A 21356-nucleotide genomic window follows, 5' to 3' on the forward strand; every position below is an offset into this window, starting at 1 on the left:
CTTTGATTTTAAATGCATGTGCAGAATCTACAAATTATGTTCTTTCGGGTTTGTCACGTCATTTTGAAAAAAATATCTGGTTTAATTGAAATATTACCAAAAATATGGTTGTAAATTGTGGAAGGTGTTGCGGTAATGAGAGAAATCAATAAAAATAAAAAAACTGTCAAATTAAATATAAATATTATTTCAGAATTTCAATTACCTGCGCATGACTATTAATAATCCAGTTTTAAATATGTGAAAATGTATTTGCTTTTCTAACAGTGTTGATGTTTTTAGACTGTTGCGGTAATGAGATTTTTTAGGACTTATTTTGGAAATTATGTTCAAAAAGGTGTTAAATGGTAAGTAAAAGTTTTTAAATTAATGTTCATAAATACTGCAGACTTTGTTGCTAATGTCTGAAAAAAAAGGTTAATTTAAGCATTTTTTACATTTTCATGCTTGAAATTTTTAAAACTAAGATTTCGTGACAATCACCCGGATACTATTATGCGCGTCTCGTGTTTATAAGAGCAAAAGCTTCTGATTGGCTAGTAATGTTAGTTTGGTTGAGAGTGAAAGCTGTGCTCCTCTCATACATTGGTAGGCGAACTCATGAACTCAAACGTGATATCCACAAGTGTTTTTAAATGTAGGACGACTATCTTTTTTTTCCCGCAGCCAAACACCACACGCCGGAGATCCGGCACGATGCCGGAGAACTTTAAGCTCTGACCCCATAAACACAAGCCTAGGGAAAAAAACAGTCAACCACCCATTTAAATGTATGTTTCCAATTGTTGTTAACAGACAAGCCCCCAATTATCATGTCCTATCCTCAGTTTAGGGTTGGAGAGGAATAAAAAAGTTAAGAGGACAAGATTACACAAAATTTCCAAGCAAAAGTGTGGTATGTATTTACAGTTCTCAACATAAAAGCATGGAAGAAAAAAGAGAGAGACCTACTTACACACAGTATGGCAATCAAATATAAAACAACAACAACAACAAATAATAATATTATGCCCTGGGATGTAAAAATACTTTTATATTCTTTCTTGTTTATCTTTTTTCCCTGGGCATTGCAACATTTTTTTTCTTTTTGCATGACTTATGTTGGTCCCAAACTTGGGTTATAAACACTAGTGAAAACACATTTTTAAATATTAAAAAAATGACTTGTGTATTTATATGAGTAATGACATCACAAAGAACACAAAATAGGGTCTCACGTTTACACAAATTGCCTCCAGAATGAATGCACAACTGATTACTGAAAATAGCACTCCATATTTCAGGTCTCTTTGATATATGAAACTATTCACTCTGAAGGCCTGTGAAATACCTTTTTGCATTGTGAAGTCTCATGTAAATGATCATGTTTCCTTTAAAGGGTTAGTTCACCCAAAAATGAAAAATACCCCATGTTTTATTCACCCTCAAGCCATCCTAGATGTATATGACTTTCTTCTTTCAGATGAATAAAATCAGAGTTATATTGAATAATGTTCAGGCTAATCCATGCTTTATAATGGGAGTGGACCATAGCTCAAAATTTTAAGTCCAGAAAACTGCACCCATCCATTATAAAAGAAGTCCACACGGTTCTTTTGGGTTCATAAAAGCTTTCCGAAGCGAAACGATACGTTTGTGTAAGAAAAATATCCATATTCACAACTTTATAAACCTTAATCTCTAACTTAAGCTAACTGTCGTACACGCATTCACGAGAGTGGCGTCCAGCGGATGATGTAGGACGTAGGCGTATCGTAAACTCCGGTGAGAATATGCTAGTCTCGCGAGAAACAAGTTTTGTTTACAGCAAAGGAAAACCAGTGTCCTCTTGGCTTATATTGAAATCCTCCAACATTTTTCCTTTACAAATCCTCATTTTGTATTACTAATATGTGACCTGTGTTTTGTTTTGCTCTCTCCTCTGCGCTTCCACATTCGTCACTTCCGCGTTCGTCACCGCGTTCGCCTACGTGATACGTCATCCGCTGGACACCACTCTCTCGTGAATGTGCGTACGACAGTCAGCGGAAGCTAGAAATTAAGATTTATTAAGTTGTAAATATGGATATTTTTCTTACACAAACGCATCGCATCGCTTCTGGAGGCCATTATTAACCCCCCAGAGCCATGTGGACTTCTTTTACAATGGATTGGTTCAATTTTTTGGACATCAAATTTTGGGCTACCATCCACTCCCATTATAAAGCTTGGAAGAGCGAGGATGTTTTTTAATATAACTCCGATTGTATTCGTCTGAAAGAAGAATGTCATATACACCTAGGATGGCTTGAGGGTGAGTAAACCATGGGGTAATTTTCATTTTTGGGTGAATTATCCCTTATAAGGTTGAAACTCTTTCCACACTGGGGGCAAGTGAAACATATCTTTCCACAGTGATATGACATGTAAGACTTAGCTCCAATGAGAGTTATTACGTGAAACTCCTACCACTTAAATGATATTAATGATACTTTTCTTGAGTGTATTCTCAAGGATTGAGTTTAAGGGTTAGGTCTACCTGAAACTCTATCCACACAGATCACATGTAAATGCCTTCTCTCTGCTCTGAATTCTCATGAGCCAGATATGGATTCATTTTCAGTGTAAACTTCTGCCGAAACTTCCACATTGTAAGCAGGTAAAAGGACTCTCCAGTATGACTTCTCATCTGAACTTTAAAGGATTAGATCACCCAAAAATTAAAATTAGACTGTGTTTTACTTACCCTCGAAGCATCCTAGGTGTATATGACTTTCTTCTTTCAGACGCAGTCAGCAGGTGTTGCAGTTGAACAGTCCACAAGTCGTCAAATAAAGCGTTCGCTTTCATAATAAAACGTGCCTCACACGGCTCCGAGGGGTGAATAAAGGCCTCCTGTAGTGAATTCATGCGTTTTTGTTAGAAAAATATCCATATTTCAAACGTAATAAACACTTTTCTCTCACTTCCGGTATCTGTCATATGCGGATCCGTTCCGGCGGAAGGCGTATGACGTATGCACAGCGCGCGCACCTCTGAGATATGCTAGTCTCGAGTTTGTTTATGGGAGCAAACGAAGCAAAGTTTCCTTACTTTAGCAAAGGAAAACCAGTCTCCTCTTGGCTTATATCGAAATCCTCCAACATTTTTCTTCGCAAATCCTCGGTTTGTACTTCTAATTCGTAAGTGGCGTTTTGTTTTGTTCTCTCTCCGCATTCGTCACGAATCACGCAACGCCGGCATACTACGCCATCCGCCGGAATGGCTTCCGTATATGACAGATACCGGAAGTGAGAGAAAAGTGTTTATTACGTTTGAAATATGGATATTTTTCTTACAAAAACACTTGGATTCGCTACAGCAGGCCTTTATTCACCCCCCCGGAGTCGTGTGAAGCCCTTTTTATTATGAATGCGAACGCTTTATTTGATGACTTGTGGACTGTTCAACTACAACACTACAACACCCGCTGACTGCAATGATACAGCTTGGAATAGCCAGGACAATTTTTAATATAACTCCGACTGGATTCGTCATTCGAAAGAAGAAAGTCATACACACCTAGAATGCCTCGAGGGTGAGTAAAACACAAGCTAATTTTCATTTTTGGGTGAACTAACCCTTTAAGGTTTCTATGTTGATTAAAACCTTTTCTCTCTGGTGTAAATTCTCATGTGCCTGTTAAGCATCTCCTTTTGAGTGAAACTTATTCCACACTGTTGGCAGGTAAAAGGCTTCTCTCCAGTTTGAATTCTCATGTGGTAATTAAGATTTCCTTTTCGGTTAAAACTTTTTCCACACTGTTGACAGTTAAAATGGCTCTCCAGTATGAACTCTCACATGGACTTTAAGGTTTCCATGTTGATCAAAACTCTTTCCACACTGAGGGGATATTTACAGCTTTTCTCAAATGTGTATTCTCATGTGGACTTTAAGGTTTCCATGCTGAATGAAACACTTTCCACACTTAGGGCATATGTAGGACTTCCCCTCCAGTGTGGGCTCTCATGTGCCTGTTAAGGCTTCCTTTTTGAGTGAAACTCTTTCCACACTGCTGGCAAGTGAAAGGGCTTTCTCCAGTGTGTACTCTCATGTGGTCATTAAGGTTTCCTTTTCGGTTAAAACTTTTTCCACATTGATGGCAGGTAAAAGGGCTTTCTCCTGTATGAATTTTCACATGGACTTTAAGGTTTCCATGATGATGAAAACCCTTTCCACACTGGGGGCATGTGTAAGGCTTCTCCCCAGTGGGAATTCTCATGTCCCTATTGTGAATCCCTTTTTGAGTGAGACTTACTCCACACTGTTGGTTGGTGAAAGGGTTTTCTCCAGTGTGAATTCTCATGTGGTACTTAAGGTTTCCTTCTCGGTTGAAACTTTTTCCACACTGTTGACAGGTAAAAGGGTTTTGTCCTGTATGAATTTTCATGTGGACGTTAAGGTTTCCATGTTGATGAAAACTCTTTCCACACTGAGGGCACGTGTAAGGCTTCTCTCCAGTGTGAATTCTCATATGCCTGTTAAGGTTTGTTTTTTGAGTGAAACGTTTTCCACACTGAAGGCAGGGGAAAGGTCTTTCTCCAGTGTGAGTTCTCATGTGGTAATCAAGGTTTCCTTTACTTTTGAAATGTTTTCCACACTGTTGACAGGTAAAAGGGTTTTGTCCTGTATGAATTTTCATGTGGACGTTAAGGTTTCCCTGTTGATCAAAACTTTTTCCACACTGCAGGCATGAATAAGGTTTTTCTCGCGTGTGAATTCTCATGTGGACTTTAAGGTTTACATGTTGATGAAAACTCTTTCCACACTGAAGGCATGTGTATGGCTTCTCTCCAGTGTGTATTCTCATATGCCTGTTAAGGTTTGTTTTTTGATTGAAACGTTTTCCACACTGAAGGCAGGGGAAAGGTCTTTCTTCAGTGTGAATTCTCATGTGTACTTCAAGCTTTTCATTTTGATCAAAACTCTTTCCGCACTGATGGCATGTGTAAGGCTTTTCCCTAGTATGATTTCTCATGTGCCTATTGAGAACCACTTTTTGCGTGAAACTTACTCTACACTGAGGGCATGAGTAAGGCTTCTCTCCAGTGTGTATTCTCATGTGCCTGTTAAGGCTTCCTTTTTGAGTGAAACATTTTCCACACTGCTGGCAAGTGAAAGGGCTTTCTCCTGAATGAATTTTCATGTGGACTTTAAGGTTTCCATGCTGATGAAAACCCTTTCCACACTGAGGGCATGTGTAAGGCTTCTCCCCAGTGTGAATTTTCATGTCCCTATTGAGAATCCCTTTTTGAGTGAGACTTACTCCACACTGTTGACTGGTGAAAGGTTTTTCTCCAGTGTGAATTCTCATGTGGTACTTAAGGTTTCCTTCTCGGTTGAAACTTTTTCCACACTGTTGACAGGTAAAAGGGTTTTGTCCTGTATGAATTTTCATGTGGACGTTAAGGTTTCCCTGTTGATCAAAACTTTTTCCACACTGCAGGCATGAATAAGGTAATTCTCGAGTGTGAATTTTCATGTGGACTTTAAGGTTTCCATGCTGATGAAAACTCTTTCCACACTGAAGGCATGTGTATGGCTTCTCTCCAGTGTGAATTCTCATATGCCTGTTAAGGTTTGTTTTTTGATTGAAACGTTTTCCACACTGAAGGCAGGGGAAAGGTCTTTCTCCAGTGTGAATTCTCATGTGTACTTCAAGCTTTTCATTTTGATCAAAACTCTTTCCGCACTGATGGCATGTGTAAGACTTTCCCCTAATATGATTTCTCATGTGCCTATTGAGAACCGCTTTTTGAGTGAAACTTACTCCACACTGAGGGCATGTGTAAGGCTTCTCTCCAGTGTGTATTCTCATGTGCCTGTTAAGGCTTCCTTTTTGAGTGAAACATTTTCCACACTGCTGGCAAGTGAAAGGGCTTTCTCCAGTGTGTACTCTCATGTGACAATTAAGGTTTACTTTTCGGTTGAAATGTTTTCCACACTGTTGGCAGGTAAAAGGGCTTTCACCTGTATGAATTTTCATGTGGACTTCAAGGTTTCCATGCTGATGAAAATCCTTTCCACACTGAGGGCATGTGTAAGGCTTCTCTCCGGTGTGAATTTTCATGTCCCTATTGAGAATCCCTTTTTGAGTGAGACTTACTCCACCCTGTTGGCTGGTGAAAGGTTTTTCTCCAGTGTGAATTCTCATATGCGTGTTAAGGTTTGTTTTTTTATTGAAGCTCTTTCCACACTGAGGGCATGTGTAAGGCTTCTCCCCAGTGGGAATTTTCATGTCCCTATTGAGAATCCCTTTTTGAGTGAGACTTACTCCACACTGTTGGTTGGTGAAAGGTTTTTCTCCAGTGTGAATTCTCATGTGGACTTTAAGGTTTACATGTTGATGAAAACTCTTTCCACACTGAGGGCATGTGTAAGGCTTCTCTCCAGTGAGTATTCTCATATGCCTGTTAAGGTTTGTTTTTTTATTGAAGCTCTTTCCACACTGAGGGCATGTGTAAGGCTTCTCTCCAGTGAGTATTCTCATATGCCTGTTAAGGTTTGTTTTTTTATTGAAGCTCTTTCCACACTGAGGGCATGTGTAAGGCTTCTCTCCAGTGAGTATTCTCATATGCCTGTTAAGGTTTGTTTTTTTATTGAAGCTCTTTCCACACTGAGGGCATGTGTAAGGCTTCTCTCCAGTGAGTATTCTCATATGCCTGTTAAGGTTTGTTTTTTTATTGAAGCTCTTTCCACACTGAGGGCATGTGTAAGGCTTCTCTCCAGTGAGTATTCTCATATGCCTGTTAAGGTTTGTTTTTTTATTGAAGCTCTTTCCACACTGAGGGCATGTGTAAGGCTTCTCTCCAGTGAGTATTCTCATATGCCTGTTAAGGTTTGTTTTTTTATTGAAGCTCTTTCCACACTGAGGGCATGTGTAAGGCTTCTCTCCAGTGAGTATTCTCATATGCCTGTTAAGGTTTGTTTTTTTATTGAAGCTCTTTCCACACTGAGGGCATGTGTAAGGCTTCTCTCCAGTGAGTATTCTCATATGCCTGTTAAGGTTTGTTTTTTTATTGAAGCTCTTTCCACACTGAGGGCATGTGTAAGGCTTCTCTCCAGTGAGTATTCTCATATGCCTGTTAAGGTTTGTTTTTTTATTGAAGCTCTTTCCACACTGAGGGCATGTGTAAGGCTTCTCTCCAGTGAGTATTCTCATATGCCTGTTAAGGTTTGTTTTTTTATTGAAGCTCTTTCCACACTGAGGGCATGTGTAAGGCTTCTCTCCAGTGAGTATTCTCATATGCCTGTTAAGGTTTGTTTTTTTATTGAAGCTCTTTCCACACTGAGGGCATGTGTAAGGCTTCTCTCCAGTGAGTATTCTCATATGCCTGTTAAGGTTTGTTTTTTTATTGAAGCTCTTTCCACACTGAGGGCATGTGTAAGGCTTCTCTCCAGTGAGTATTCTCATATGCCTGTTAAGGTTTGTTTTTTTATTGAAGCTCTTTCCACACTGAGGGCATGTGTAAGGCTTCTCTCCAGTGGGAATTCTCATGTGGTACTTAAGGTTTCCTTCTCGGTTGAAACTTTTTCCACACTGTTGACAGGTAAAAGGGTTTTGTCCTGTATGAATTTTCATGTGGACGTTAAGGTTTCCCTGTTGTTCAAAACTTTTTCCACACTGCAGGCATGAATAAGGTTTTTCTTGCGTGTGAATTCTCATGTGGACTTTAAGCTTTTCATTTTGATCAAAACTCTTTCCACACTGAAGACATGTGTAAGGCTTCTCTCCAGTGTGTATTCTCATGTGTCTGTTAAGGCTTCCTGTTAGAGTGAAACATTTTCCACACTGTTGGCAGGTAAAAGGGCTTTCTCCTGTATGAATTTTCACATGGACTTTAAGGTTTCCATGATGATGAAAACCCTTTCCACACTGGGGGCAAGTGTAAGGCTTCTCCCCAGTGGGAATTCTCATGTCCCTATTGTGAATCCCTTTTTGAGTGAGATTTAATCCACACTGTTGGCTGGTGAAAGGGTTTTCTCCAGTGTGAATTCTCATGTGGTACTTAAGGTTTCCTTCTCGGTTGAAACTTTTTCCACACTGTTGACAGGTAAAAGGGTTTTGTCCTGTATGAATCTTCATGTGGACGTTAAGGTTTCCCTGTTGATCAAAACTTTTTCCACACTGCAGGCATGAATAAGGTTTTTCTCGAGTGTGAATTCTCATGTGGACTTTAAGGTTTACATGTTGATGAAAACTCTTTCCACACTGAAGGCATGTGTAAGGCTTCTCTCCAGTGTGTATTCTCATATGCCTGTTAAGGTTTGTTTTTTGATTGAAACGTTTTCCACACTGAAGGCAGGGGAAAGGTCTTTCTCCAGTGTGAATTCTCATGTGTACTTCAAGCTTTTCATTTTGATTAAAACTCTTTCCGCACTGATGGCATGTGTAAGGCTTTTCCCTAATATGATTTCTCATGTGCCTATTGAGAACCACTTTTTTAGTGAAACTTACTCCACACTGAGGGCATGTGTAAGGCTTCTCTCCAGTGTGTATTCTCATGTGCCTGTTAAGGCTTCCTTTTAGAGTGAAACATTTTCCACACTGCTGGCAAGTGAAAGAGTTTTCTCCAGTGTGAATTCTCATGTGTACTTCAAGTTTTTCATTTTGATCAAACTTTTTTCCACACTGATGGCATGTGTAAGGCTTTCCCCTAGTGTGAATTCTCATATGGTATTTAAGGTTTCCTTTTCGGTTGAAACTTTTTCCACACTGTTGGCAAATAAAAGGGTTTTCTCCTGTATGAATTTTCATGTGGACATTAAGGTTTCCATGCTGATGAAAAGCCTTTCCACACTGAGGGCATGAGTAAGGCTTCTCTCCAGTGTGAATTCTCATGTGCCTGATAAGGTTTGTTTTTTGATTGAAACTTTTTCGACACTGTTGGCAAGTAAAAGGGTTTTCTCCTGAATGAATGTTCATGTGGATTTTAAGATTTCCATGCTGATCAAAACACTTTCCACACTGAGGACATGTGTAAGGCTTCTCTCCTTTGTGAATTCTCATGTGGACCTTGAGGCTTCCTTGTAGATAAAAGCTCTTTCCACACTGTTGGCAGGTGAAAGGCTTCTCTCCTTTGTGAATTTTCATGTGGGCTTTAAGGTTTCCATGTTGAGTGAAAAGCTTTCCACACTGAAAGCAGGTTAAACAACTTCTAGTTCCTATCGCTTTAACTCTTTTTTGTGAGGAAGCCTTTTTAGTCTGTGAGCAATTGAAAGATTTTTCTTCAGTTATAAAATCATGATGGTTCTCATACTGATCTTTCTCTTCCATTTCAGTCAGCACTTCATTCTCCTCTTTAATTGCTGTCAGGTCTAATGCAATAAAAAAAGACAAAAACATGTCAAACATTAAAACCAACAACACGTGTTGTACAACCTCATATACACTTAACTACTGAAATACGTGTTGCATGTAATCTCAGAACATCTTTTACATTTTGTTTCAGTGAGCCAATAAGCATGCTTGATGTGCCTAAATCAAGTGCTGGTGATTGGCTCTGGTGAAGCATTAAGGAAAAGCACTAGGTTACACCCAGAAATGTGGCTCATACCTGAGGCTGTAGTGTTTAAGCATCATAACCCCATAGATGTAAGGATATGTTTACACGAGGATCATTTTCATTTAAAAATGCCGTTTTAAAATGAAAATGCTCTAATCCATACTAGCATTTCCACTGCATTTCAGAAAAGAACTCTGTCCACATTACACGACTAAAAACACATGTTGCATAACCATTCATACACACTGTAGCATTATGCTACATAAGACAATTTATAGGATTTATACTACGCTTTTACTAAAAACTCACTTTAAACCACCATCGAGTGTTTGTAATAACTTCCGATTGCGATCTAATGTGTTTAGGCCATACAACTTTGCTGAAATGTCATTTGCAATATTTTATATCAAGCTAATTGTTACACTTGCTTAGCATTTCTCATGTAAACACCCTGTATTATAAAAATATGCAGAATCTTATGAAAATCACTGAAAATTAAATCATTTACTATTGTAAACATGTTTATTAGCTTCATGTTCCCTTTCGAACGTTCACTTCACATTGTGTGTATGGGGAAAACTCCTGTTTTACTCTGTACTGAAGCCCGATTTGTTCACATTTGTGTAGCTACACAAACCAATGGCAGTTTAGCCCGCCAGAAAGGGTGGAGCCGACCTGTATACAAGTCGGCTCGCAGCGCCATTCATCAGATCATTCTCCTTCAGCGACGAGGATCATCTCTTCGCTGACTCTGGAAGAAGCCGAGGAAGAAGCTCCAGCTCTGCTCGCAGCCGTCGAAGACGCCTAAGCAGTGAGGATTCACTGTGGCCATCTGGCACTTGAAGAGCAAGCAAGAGCGATTCCTAAAGAGCAAATTTCTTAGCGCACGTTGTTTCAAATGTCGAGCCGCAAGTTTGGCTCATGCAAGGACCCCTTGCATGAGATGGACGGGCACAATGGGTCCTTCTCAGAGGGCTCGAGGAGTGTCACGTCGGCTCAGCAAGGATGTTTTTTCCGGCGACTCCATGTCCTTGGCAGTGTCCGATACAGAAGAGTGGGTAGATTCCGGCGATGAGCCCGAAGTCCCTCTCAAGCGCCGAGGCCAAAGCCAGACTCATCTGGTTGTGCTAGACCCCGAGCCACCTAAGCCATCCTGATGCGCTAGAGAGGAAGAGGAGGGGCTCTGTTCTCGCCTTGGCCGGAACGACCCACAAAACAGCTCACTTTCATTCTCCATCACTCCGAGCACCTCTGAGCAATGGAGCTTCGTTTAAAAGCGGGTCACGTCCTGCAGGTGCAGCGCGTACCTGAATGTATTACCGCTGTGATTGTTCCCCGTCTTTTCTCGGCGAGCTCTCATTCGAAAAAATAAACCCTCTCGCCTCCCGTTTCATGGCTTGGGCAGCCATTCCGGGAGTGTTGAGTTGAATTTTAAAACAATTTGAAGAGGTTATTCGCTCCAGTTCACTCGCAGACCACCTCGCTTCAGAGGCATCATTCCAACTTCTGTTCCGGACAACGAAGCACTCATTCTCCAACAGGAGGTGCAAATGTAGCTTGCAAAAGGTGCTGTGGAAATAGTGCCCCCAGCGAACAGCGAGTCAGGCTTTTTCAGCCATTACTTCCTTGTTCCAAAGAAAGATGGCGGGCTCAAACCCATTCTGGATCTCAGGCGTCTGAACCACTTGCTTATGCGCTGGTTGTTCAAGATGTTAACTGTAAAACAGATCCTCGCGCACATTTGCCCCGAAGACTGGTTTTTGACTGTGGATCTCAAAGATGCATACTTTCACATCCACATAGCCCCCCCATCACAGACCATTCTTCAGATTTGCATTTGAGAGAGTAGTCTATCAGCATACAGTCCTTCCGTTTGGACTGTCTCTGGCCCTGCACACTTTCACAAAGTGCATGGCTCTTTCCCCTCTGAGACAGATAAGAATATGTGTTTTGAACTACCTCGACAATTGGCTGGTTCTTGCCAGGTCAGATCGGGAGTTGGCTGCTCACAGAGAGCTGTTACTCAGACACTTGGAGCGCCTTGGGTTGATCATCAACCCGCACAAGAGTCAGTTGTTACCCAGACAGCAAACAGTCTTTCTGGGAACGATTTTAGACTCCGCCCAAATGCGGGCATGAATTACGCCGGAACAATCCCTGACTATTCAGCGATTGGCGGCATCTCTCAAACCGGGGACGACATGCCCCCTAAAAGGTTTTTCAGAGGTTGCTTGGCCTTATGGTGGCCGCCGCCTCTGTGATTTCTCTGGGCCTGCTTCACATGCAGCCCCTTCAGTTTTGGCTCAAACCCCGCGTTCCACCCCACGCCTGGCGCGGTTTCCTGTCAGGGTAGACCACCGCTGTATCAAGGCTGTGGCCCCCTGGATGACCTCTCGCCTGCTCCAAACAGGAATGAGGTTAGGCCTGACCTCCAGAAGGAAGGTAGTCACAACAGACGCGTCCAACTCGGGTTGGGGCACTCTGTTGGAGGGCAATCCAGCATTCGACTCCTGGTCAGCCCCGGAGCAATAACCTGCACATCGACTGCCCAGAGTTGTTGGCAGATTTCTTAGCCATGAAAACCTTCCTTCCAGCCTTGAAAGGGCACCATGTCTTGGTCCGGTCGGACAGCATGACAGTGGTGGCTTATATCAATAACTGAGGCGGTCTCAGGTCACACACTCTTTGCAGGATGGCTTGTCGCCTTCCTCTTTTGGGCACAGAAAGAACTCCTTTCACTAAGGACAATTCATGTTCTGGGCAGATTGAACCTTGGCGCAGACATGCTGTCAAGAGGCAAGGTAGCCCCGGGCGAATAGGTGCTACACCCTCAAAGTTCAAGAGATCTGGTCAGTGTTCGGGAGGGCAAAGGTCGACCTCTTTGCCTCAGAAGACAACTCTCACTGCCCAACATACTTCTCGATACAGCGAGATGCTCTGGCCCACGATTGGCCCAGTGCTTGCCTATGCGCATTTCCCCCGATTGCCCCGATTCCTCAGGTCATCAGGCGGGACAGGGAGACCAAGTGCTCTCTCCTCCTAGTGGCCCCGCTCTGGAGGAACCAGGCTTGGTTCCCGTAGGTAGTGCAGCTCTCAGCAGCAGCCCCGTGGCCCATTCCGCTGATGAGGAATCTTCTCTCACAGGCGGAAGACATGATTTGGCATCCCCAGCCGAAGCCTTCATGTATGGTGCCTCGACACGAGCTTAATCAGCTCCCAGCGAGAGTAAACTATACCATTTTGGAGGCAAGAGCGTTGTCTACAAGACGACTTTAAAGCCAAAAATGTTTGGTCTTCCATAACTGGTGTTCTGCACAGAGTTTGTACCTGATATCATGTGATGTGTCCCACGTGCTAACCTTTTTGCAAGAGCTGCTGGATAAGGGGCGCGCCCCCTCCACGCTCAAAGTATACGTGGCAGCTATCGCAGCGAACCATTCTCTCGAAGCTCTGAGCAGTTGTTTGATTGCTTCGGAAGCCGCTATGAAGAACTGCCGGCCACAAAGCAGCGACTTTCTCGCTGGATTGTAGATGAGATAGCCCTGGCTTACGCATCAGAAGGTTTGCAATGCCCTATAGGTGTGAATGCCCATTTCAAAAGCGGAATATCTATTGGTGAGATCTGTGCGGCCACCGGCTGGTCGTCACCGTCCGCATATGCCAGATTTTATAACTTAGATGAGTTCGGTCTGTTTGATGTTCCACTCTTCCCCTTGAGCAAAGTGGTTATATTAGAGCTCTCAGCTACCAGCTTGGGGCGCAATGTGCTCAGGTTTTTAGGGGTCCTTGTTAGTGCTCCGAGACTGGGCTCGCAAAGCAGGAAATCCTGTATCTGCTCATAGCGCGGCATGATTGGACGCGTTCCCTGCACACACAACGTGAAGTGAACGTTCGAAAGGGAACGCTCCTGTTACTGATGTAAGCTCGGTTCCCAGAGATAAGGGAACGAGCGTTGTGTCACTTGCTGTGCGAATCGATGACAGGCTTCAGTCGAATGATCTGATGAATGGTGCTCCTAGCCGACTTACATACAGGTCGGCTCCGCCCTTTCTGGCGGGCTAAAGCGCCATTGGTTTGTGCAGCTACACAAACGTGAACAAATCAGGCTTCAGTAGAGTAAAACAGGGGTCCATTAATAAAACATTCATGCATGACGGCGATTTAAACCTAATTCACTTCAATAAAGATAACATGCTATTCTTGTCATGAGCATCAAGGTGTGGGGGTGCTGCGGTGCAAATTCCACTCATGTTTAGTACATGTTAACTCAAAGATTCGTAGAAAAAATATAAACGTTGGACTCAATTGAAAGAAGGAATTATGGAATTCTTCTGTAGCCTGACGAGTAACTTTAACCGTTGTTCATGTGAACTCAAAGACAGCCTGATGCTTTGTTTATAGACTATTTGTGGGTGGCTGTTTGTTGTTTCACCTATCAATTCGTGTCGATAAAGTATAATAGGGTAAATCCTGTATAGAAATGTATCCTATATAGTGCTTGCATAAAGCAAGTAGTGCATACACTTGTAGCTGTTATGTATCTTTGTAAGTCATTTGTAAGCTGAAGAAAGTTTAATACTTCTGCTGTGATCTTTGTTTGCAACTATTTTCGTTGTAGAAATTCAACTAAAACAGTAAATATTGTGTCTAAAATGTAAGTAACTTAAAAACGACCTGACTAATTTACTTGTCTGTTGAACTAAAATCAATGTGACATTTGCAATCGTGAAAATATTCAGGAAAATAGCTCCCTTTTCAAGGCGTTACTTAACTAAATCATGTTATGAATAAACTAAACATTTAGAATGTTTACCTCAGTGTGTTTCTTCTGAGTTTCTTTGTGTGCCATTACACTCATTAGTTTTGAAGTCTCTCACAAAGAGACAAACAAAGTGAGCCTCAACAGCGCAACCTTGATACCAGAAATACATTATCAATCGCTGTTTACGCTGAATGTAATAAAACCAGAAGAATCTTTATCGCGTTTCGATGCTTTGCTGGTTATTTTTTTGTCACTTAAATTTTAGTCAGGCTGTTTGTAAGTAAAAAAATTAAAAAATTAAAACATTTTAATCTAGCTAGAAGGCTGGTCAGCTGTAGCTCAACCTACATTATTATTACTAAGAACATTATATAAACAAAGAAGGTGGTTCAACCTGTATTCCACTACTGCAATTCTGTCTGATGACGCAGTAATACCGCGGGGGAAGAAAAAAAATCTTTGGTCTGCCCAATGATTGTAAACAGTCATTAGGTCCGTCAGGCTGAAAAAGATATTTTAAAAGGGTAATCGGATGCCCATTTTCCATAAGTTGATATGATTCTTTAGGGTCTTAAAGAAAAGTCTGTAACATAGTTTGATAAAAATGTCTCAATGGTAGTGTAAAAAACACCTTTTTTACCCTGTCAAAAACAGCTCTTTTCAGATCAAGCCGTTTTTGTAGCATTTCTCTTTAAATGTTAATGAGCTCTGCTGGCTCCGCCCCTCTCTTCCCAGCTGCTCTCTGAGAGACTGTTTACTTTAGCCGCATTCATCGTGAACCTTGCAAATTAGCACATTATTAGGAAAGGCGATTTGCAAAGATTCTTACAAAACATTATACTCCTGTAGATGAGGCTGGACCATGAATGATTCGCGCGAACATAGACGCATTTATGTAGATCAGGGGCGCATTCCCTTCAGAAACAATGTAATCCACTGCGTCTTCAGCGGCTCAGATGTCGGGAGTAAATGATGACTGCTATGTTCATTATTACATCCAACAACAGAACACCTCGATCGCTTAGGAGTCATTCACAACCAAGTAGGAAACAGATCCGGCGTGACGCAGCTGACACAGAACAGCATACGCTGTTTATGTCCAGCTGATATTCTCCAAAATGGCACCAGGGTGAAACGAAATGTTGAATAAAGTCTTTTTTTTTTCTTCTTTTGCGCACAAAAAGTATTCTCGTATCTTCGTATAATTGCGGATGAACCGCTGATGTCCCATGGATTATTTTACAGATGTCCTTGCTACGTTTCTGGACTTGGGAACATTTCAGTTGCGTTGCTGTCTATGCAGGGTCAGCTCTCGGATCCCATCAAAATATCTTAATTTGTGTCCCGAAGATGAACGAAGGTCTTACGGGTTTGAAACGACACGAGGGGGAGTAATTAACGACAGAATTTTCAGTTTTGGGTGAACTAAACCTTTCAGGACCCGCGGACACCCTGCTATAGAAATATTGAAATGCCTACTATTAAACAAACCAATTCAAATAAAAAAAAAAACATCTCTAAATATGTAGTCCGTATGAAAAGGTGCATAAAGGCATGTCCATTAGTCTACTGTGCTAGTCAGCGTCGGCATTTGGCAACTTCATCTTTGCAGCCGACTGACTGAGATAGCACTAGTTTAGTAGGCCTAATAAATCATTACAAGGTCTTCTTTTCCTCCGACGCATTCATAATCAATACTTTTGCCGGTGCTTTGCTGCAAGCTTTATGTGCGCCCTTGAACATGGAATAGGCTATGCCTAAATGCCTATATATTAAAGGATGGTGTAGTAGGCTATTGTTAATCAATTTAAATGATGTGTTTCGGTATTACGAATACGTGTACCGTTACACGCCTACACTACAGTGATGAAGGCCTCTTCCTCTGCTTATTGTATCTAGCTGTGTTGGATGGCAAGCCACAGCAGCAGCTGATGATTCTACAGTAAAGCAGAAGTGTTATTATCCGGTGACAGCTTCATCACAGAAGCACTAGCTGGACTACAGGCTGAGCATCACACACTGCTGGACTCTAGAGTCACCCAATCAACACCAGAGTAAGAAACAAACGCACTGAGAATGCGACCCAACCTGTTAGTTCCTCGAAGTCTTCTGGTTTGAGACTGAACACTTCTTCAATCCTGAAGTCTTCCGTCTCCTCTTTAATAACCGCCATGCTTCTGTGTGTGTGGACACTCTGCCGTGATTAAGAGGAGAATAATTAGCCGATAGACAAACAAACCGCTCAGAACACACATTATAGAGAGTTCATGCGTTATATTTCTTTAGTTTCGACTACACGTGTGTGTCGTTCACCGTTGTGACCACTAAGCTACTAGCTAGGGAGCGAATTCGTGTTTATAATAAACTGATTCAGGACACGGAGAGTTAAAGAAGACGCAACTTTCCCGTTACTCGCTTAACGTACACAAAGTCATGTTTTTTTAATGTTAGGTGAAGTTAAATTAACGTTAAAGGATAGTTTTCTATCAAATAAACTGGTTGCATTTATTCAAACACTTCAGATGATTAAAAACACAAACCTCTCTTCAGCCGAATCACAGACGCGCGGCGCAGCCTTATGACGTCATGGCGTCAAACCAAAATAAAAGTCTTGCTCACACGATTACAGAAATTCACAAAAAAAAAAATTATTATTCATAGTACCAACTGCAAAGCATTTGTGATCTAGTTTAAATCCATAATGAAGTTTGCATTGTCTTCAATTTAAAGGAAAGCACTTACAGTGTGATCTATTTTATTTATTTAAAACTGAATCACTATATTCAATTCAATTCAAGTTTATTTGTATAGTGCTTTTCACGATACAAATCGTTGCAAAGCAACTTTAAATTAAGTTTCTACAATATTTAGTGGTAGTTTATCAGTGGTGATTGTCAGTTAATGTACATATGGCAGAAATGTACGGAAAATCAATTTAAGATGTAATAAAACAGACGATGAACAATATTAACAGCAATTATTATATGATGCAATCAAACTTATAGCAAAATGTGGTAGTTCTGTATGTTGTTTCAGGTTCGACTTTGAACTTCAAAGTTAAGTCAACGTCTGTTGTCAAATTAACTCAAATATGTATCAATAAATATTTTTTGTTGTTTGAGGTTTTTCTGTCATTTATTGTCATTATTGTTCATTGACATTACCATAATGTCTTTTGAGGTGAGGGGGTTGAATATTTCTGATCGCAACTGTATATCCATAGAATGGCAATCAAAATATAAAACAACAACAAATAATATTATGCCCTGGGATGTAAAAATGTGTTCATATTCATTCCTATTTATCTTTTCCCCCTGGCTATTGCAACATTTTTTCTTTTTGCAAGGCTTAAGCTAGACCCAAACTTGGGGTGTGTAACAACTAGTGAAAACCCATTTTAAATGTAATGAGTAATAACATCACAAAAAACACAAATAGGGTCTCACAAATTGTTAAATTTTCTTCCTTGAGAATGAATGCATAACTGATTACTGAAATAGTTTTTTTTTTTGGTAAACCTTTTGCCACACTGAGCAGCACTCATCATTTCAGGTGTCTTTGATATATGCAACTTGTCACTCCGAAGACATGTGAAATACCTTTCTTCAGTGTGAAGTCTCATGTGAATGTTCAAGTTTCCTTTAAGGTTGAAACTCTTATCTCCACTCTTTATCTCCAGTGTGAACCTTAAGATTTGCTTTGTTTCTGCAAGTCTTTCCACAGTGATATCACATGTAAGACCTCTCGCAGATGAGAGTTATTACATGACTCCAAAGTCTTTCCCGTCTGTGAAACTCCTACCACTTTGGTGACATTCTCTCTGGAATGAATCCTCAAGGATTGAGCTTAAGGGTTATGTTTATCTGAAACTCCATACTGATCACATGTAAATGGCTTCTTTCTGTTGTGAGTTCTCATAAGCCAGATATGGATTCATTTTTCAAAGTAAACTTTTGCCGAAACTTCCACACTGTTGGCAGGTAAAAGGTCTCTCCAGTATGAATTCTCATCTGAATTTAAGGTTTCTATGTTGACTGAAACTCTTTCTCTCTGGTGTGCATTCTCATGTGCCTGTTAAGGATCTCTTTTTGATTGAAACGCTTTCCACACTTTTGGCAGGTAAAAGGCTTCTCTCCAGTGTGAATTCTCATGTGGACTTTAAGATTTCCATGTTGATCAAAACTCTTTCCACACTGAGGGCATGAGTAAGACTTCTCTCCAGTGTGAATTCTCATGTGCGTGTTAAGGCTTCCTTTTTGAGTAAAACGTACTCCACACTGCTGGCAGGCGAAGGGCCTTTCTCCAGTGTGAACTCTCAAGTTCTGACTAAGGTTTCATTTTAGGTTGAAACGTTTTCCACACTGTTGGCAAGTATAAGGCTTCTCTCCTTTGTGAATTTTCATGTGGGCTTTAAGGTTTCCATGTTGAGTGAAAAGCTTTCCACACTGAAAGCAGGTTAAACAACTTCCAGTCCCTATTGCTTTTTTAACTCTTTTTCGTGAGGAAGTCTTTTTAGTCTGCGAGCAATTAAAAGATTTTTCTTCAGTTGTGAAATCGTGATGTTCTCATACTGATCTTTCTCTTCCATTTCATTCAGCACTTCATTCTCTTTAACGGACGTCAGGTCTAAAGCTAAAAAACAAAACAAAAAAAAGTAAAATATTAAAACCAACAACATGTTTTGTACAACCTCATATACACTTAGCTACTGAAAGTGGTGCTGCATGTAATCTCAGAACATCTTTTAAATTTTCTTTCAAAAAATTTTTTTTTTTTACTGATTTCCTTTTTGAGTAAAACGTACTCCACACTGCTGGCAGGCGAAGGGCCTTTCTCCAGTGTGAACTCTCAAGTTCTGACTAAGGTTTCATTTTAGGTTGAAACGTTTTCCACACTGTTGGCAAGTATAAGGCTTCTCTCCTTTGTGAATTTTCATGTGGGCTTTAAGGTTTCCATGTTGAGTGAAAAGCTTTCCACACTGAAAGCAGGTTAAACAACTTCCAGTCCCTATTGCTTTTTTAACTCTTTTTCGTGAGGAAGTCTTTTTAGTCTGCGAGCAATTAAAAGATTTTTCTTCAGTTGTGAAATCGTGATGGTTCTCATACTGATCTTTCTCTTCCATTTCATTCAGCACTTCATTCTCTTTAACGGACGTCAGGTCTAAAGCTAAAAAACAAAACAAAAAAAAAGTAAAACATTAAAACCAACAACATGTTTTGTACAACCTCATATACACTTAGCTACTGAAAGTGGTGCTGCATGTAATCTCAGAACATCTTTTAAATTTTCTTTCAAAAAATTTTTTTTTTTTACTGATCGGAATGGCTAGCCTAAGCTCGATCCTTTATTTTATGCCAGATGTCACACAAGTGTCATGCAGTAGGTGGTAAAAGGAAAACAAGACACTAAAGGACTAGTGAGGTCTATTCTAGCATATTAAGGATTCCGTGATTTTCATGGATTTGGGGTATTTCATAGTGAAGCTTTGCAAAAACTCGCTGATCAAATCACAGACGCAGAGCAGCAACACCCGAACTCTGTTATAATCATTCTAGGGGACTTTAAAAAAAAAAAGCAAATCTCTTCCGTGAACTGCCCAAATACAGAAAGCATGTTACATGTCCCACCAGAGACTGTAATATATTGAACCATTGTTAAACCACAATAAAGAATGCCCCATGGGCAGCTTCAGGACTCTCTGACCACTGTTTGGTTAATCTTATACCGACCTAAAGGCAGAAACGGAAATCAGATAAACCTGTTCTGAGGACTGTAAAGTGATGGACCAACGAAACAGAGAGGGATTTACAAGCCAGTTTCGACTGCACTGATTGTAGTGTTTTTGAAGCTGCTGCCATCATATATCAGTTCTCTTTCATCATCTCGTGTTCGAGATCCACCTATGGGAAGGGCATCCGCACCTGACCTCTGCAGAAGCATCCAATTGCACCAAGTCTGGCTAAACAGACAGAAGCGCACAGTCAATGCCAGGTAAGGCCCCACCCCCTTACCTTAGAGCATATATGGGCTGCACGCGTCACTAATCTCCAGTTGTTATTCGCTTCTAGCGACCTCTCTGCTGTGCTCTACTGTTTTGCTGACTTCACTACAGTCGACAGAAGGAAATATCTATTCCGATCAGCCTCCGCCAGGCGTGATTGTCAGAACGTTACAGTTTTGTTGTGATTTCTTTTTCTTGGTTGCAAGCCACCCACGCTCGCTACCTAGATTTTCCACAGGCTGCCCGCCTGTGTTTGCGATTTCACCTCTCCGATGGATAAAACGAAACTATCCGCTCCTGCTAACCCGTTGGGCTGCAGTCGAGTGCATGCCCAGCCACCTGCGGTTCCCTAATTGCCGCGAAGGATACCCATCCTTTCTGCATAGTGTGCACGGGGTTAAAGGAAAACGGCAGCCATTGCCTTGCTCTGCCTAGGAGGCTTCTTCGTTGCAGACTTAAGGTGGCTTCTACCCTAAGCACTGACGAACAGTACGACTCGGACGTTGGAGTGGGTGAAAGCGTGGCAGCTCCGGGGGCCTCCCAGAGCATGCCTGCTCTCAGTTGGGCTGATCAGTCCAACTAAATTATTTCATTCTTGCATGCAAAAAGACCTGTATGGTGACCAGTGTTGGGCAGTAACGCATTACTTAGTAACGCGTTACTGTAATTTGATTACTTTTTTAGTAACGGAGTAATTTAACGCGTTATAATTTTCAAAATAGTAATTAGAGTATAGTTACAAGCAGAGGTCTCTATACGTTACTGCCGCGTTACATTGCTGACAGAATGCAGTGTTTTAAAGGATGTAGCACACGCAGTCATGTGACAAATGACAAAAGATTTGCTTCCTCATAACTTATCTTTGGTTGAATTAAAATGATTTTCTACTTCAGAATATGATCAAGATTGCGTAGGTCCTCGGGGAATTTAGCTGTTAAAACATAACGTTTAACTTGGAATCAGGATTTTTCTAAAGGCTTAAATTCTGAACTAACTTGCAGACTTTGTAAATAGAGCAGAAAATCTGGGCATCACACACTGCTAGACTTTAGAGTCGATCCAATCAACA

At 41.1% G+C, this 21356-nt stretch overlaps 1 protein-coding gene across 4 annotated transcripts; it reads right to left on the reverse strand.

Moving 5' to 3' along the window:
• Window positions 1-3692: 3692 nt before the first annotated feature.
• On the reverse strand, window positions 3693-16895 carry LOC107575847 (zinc finger protein 721-like). Of its 4 annotated transcripts, none has more exons than XM_016262170.1 (5): window positions 16827-16895; window positions 16375-16480; window positions 8676-9342; window positions 8111-8423; window positions 3693-8026 (listed from the first exon to the last, which is right to left on the reverse strand). In XM_016262170.1, exons 2-5 carry the CDS (start codon window positions 16457-16459, stop codon window positions 3947-3949), a joined length of 5145 nt encoding a protein of 1714 aa, XP_016117656.1. In that variant the 5' UTR covers window positions 16460-16480; window positions 16827-16895; the 3' UTR covers window positions 3693-3946. The 4 variants fall into 4 exon arrangements, with proteins under 4 accessions (XP_016117656.1, XP_016117657.1, XP_016117655.1 ...); XM_016262171.1 differs by having other exon boundaries at window positions 3693-5148; window positions 5905-8423; XM_016262169.1 differs by having other exon boundaries at window positions 3693-8423; window positions 8676-9336.
• Between the last annotated feature and the right edge of the window lie 4461 nt (window positions 16896-21356).

The sequence above is a fragment of the Sinocyclocheilus grahami genome, unplaced genomic scaffold (assembly GCF_001515645.1).
Source record: "Sinocyclocheilus grahami isolate Dianchi unplaced genomic scaffold, SAMN03320097.WGS_v1.1 scaffold2945.1, whole genome shotgun sequence".
Lineage (NCBI taxonomy): Eukaryota > Metazoa > Chordata > Actinopteri > Cypriniformes > Cyprinidae > Sinocyclocheilus > Sinocyclocheilus grahami.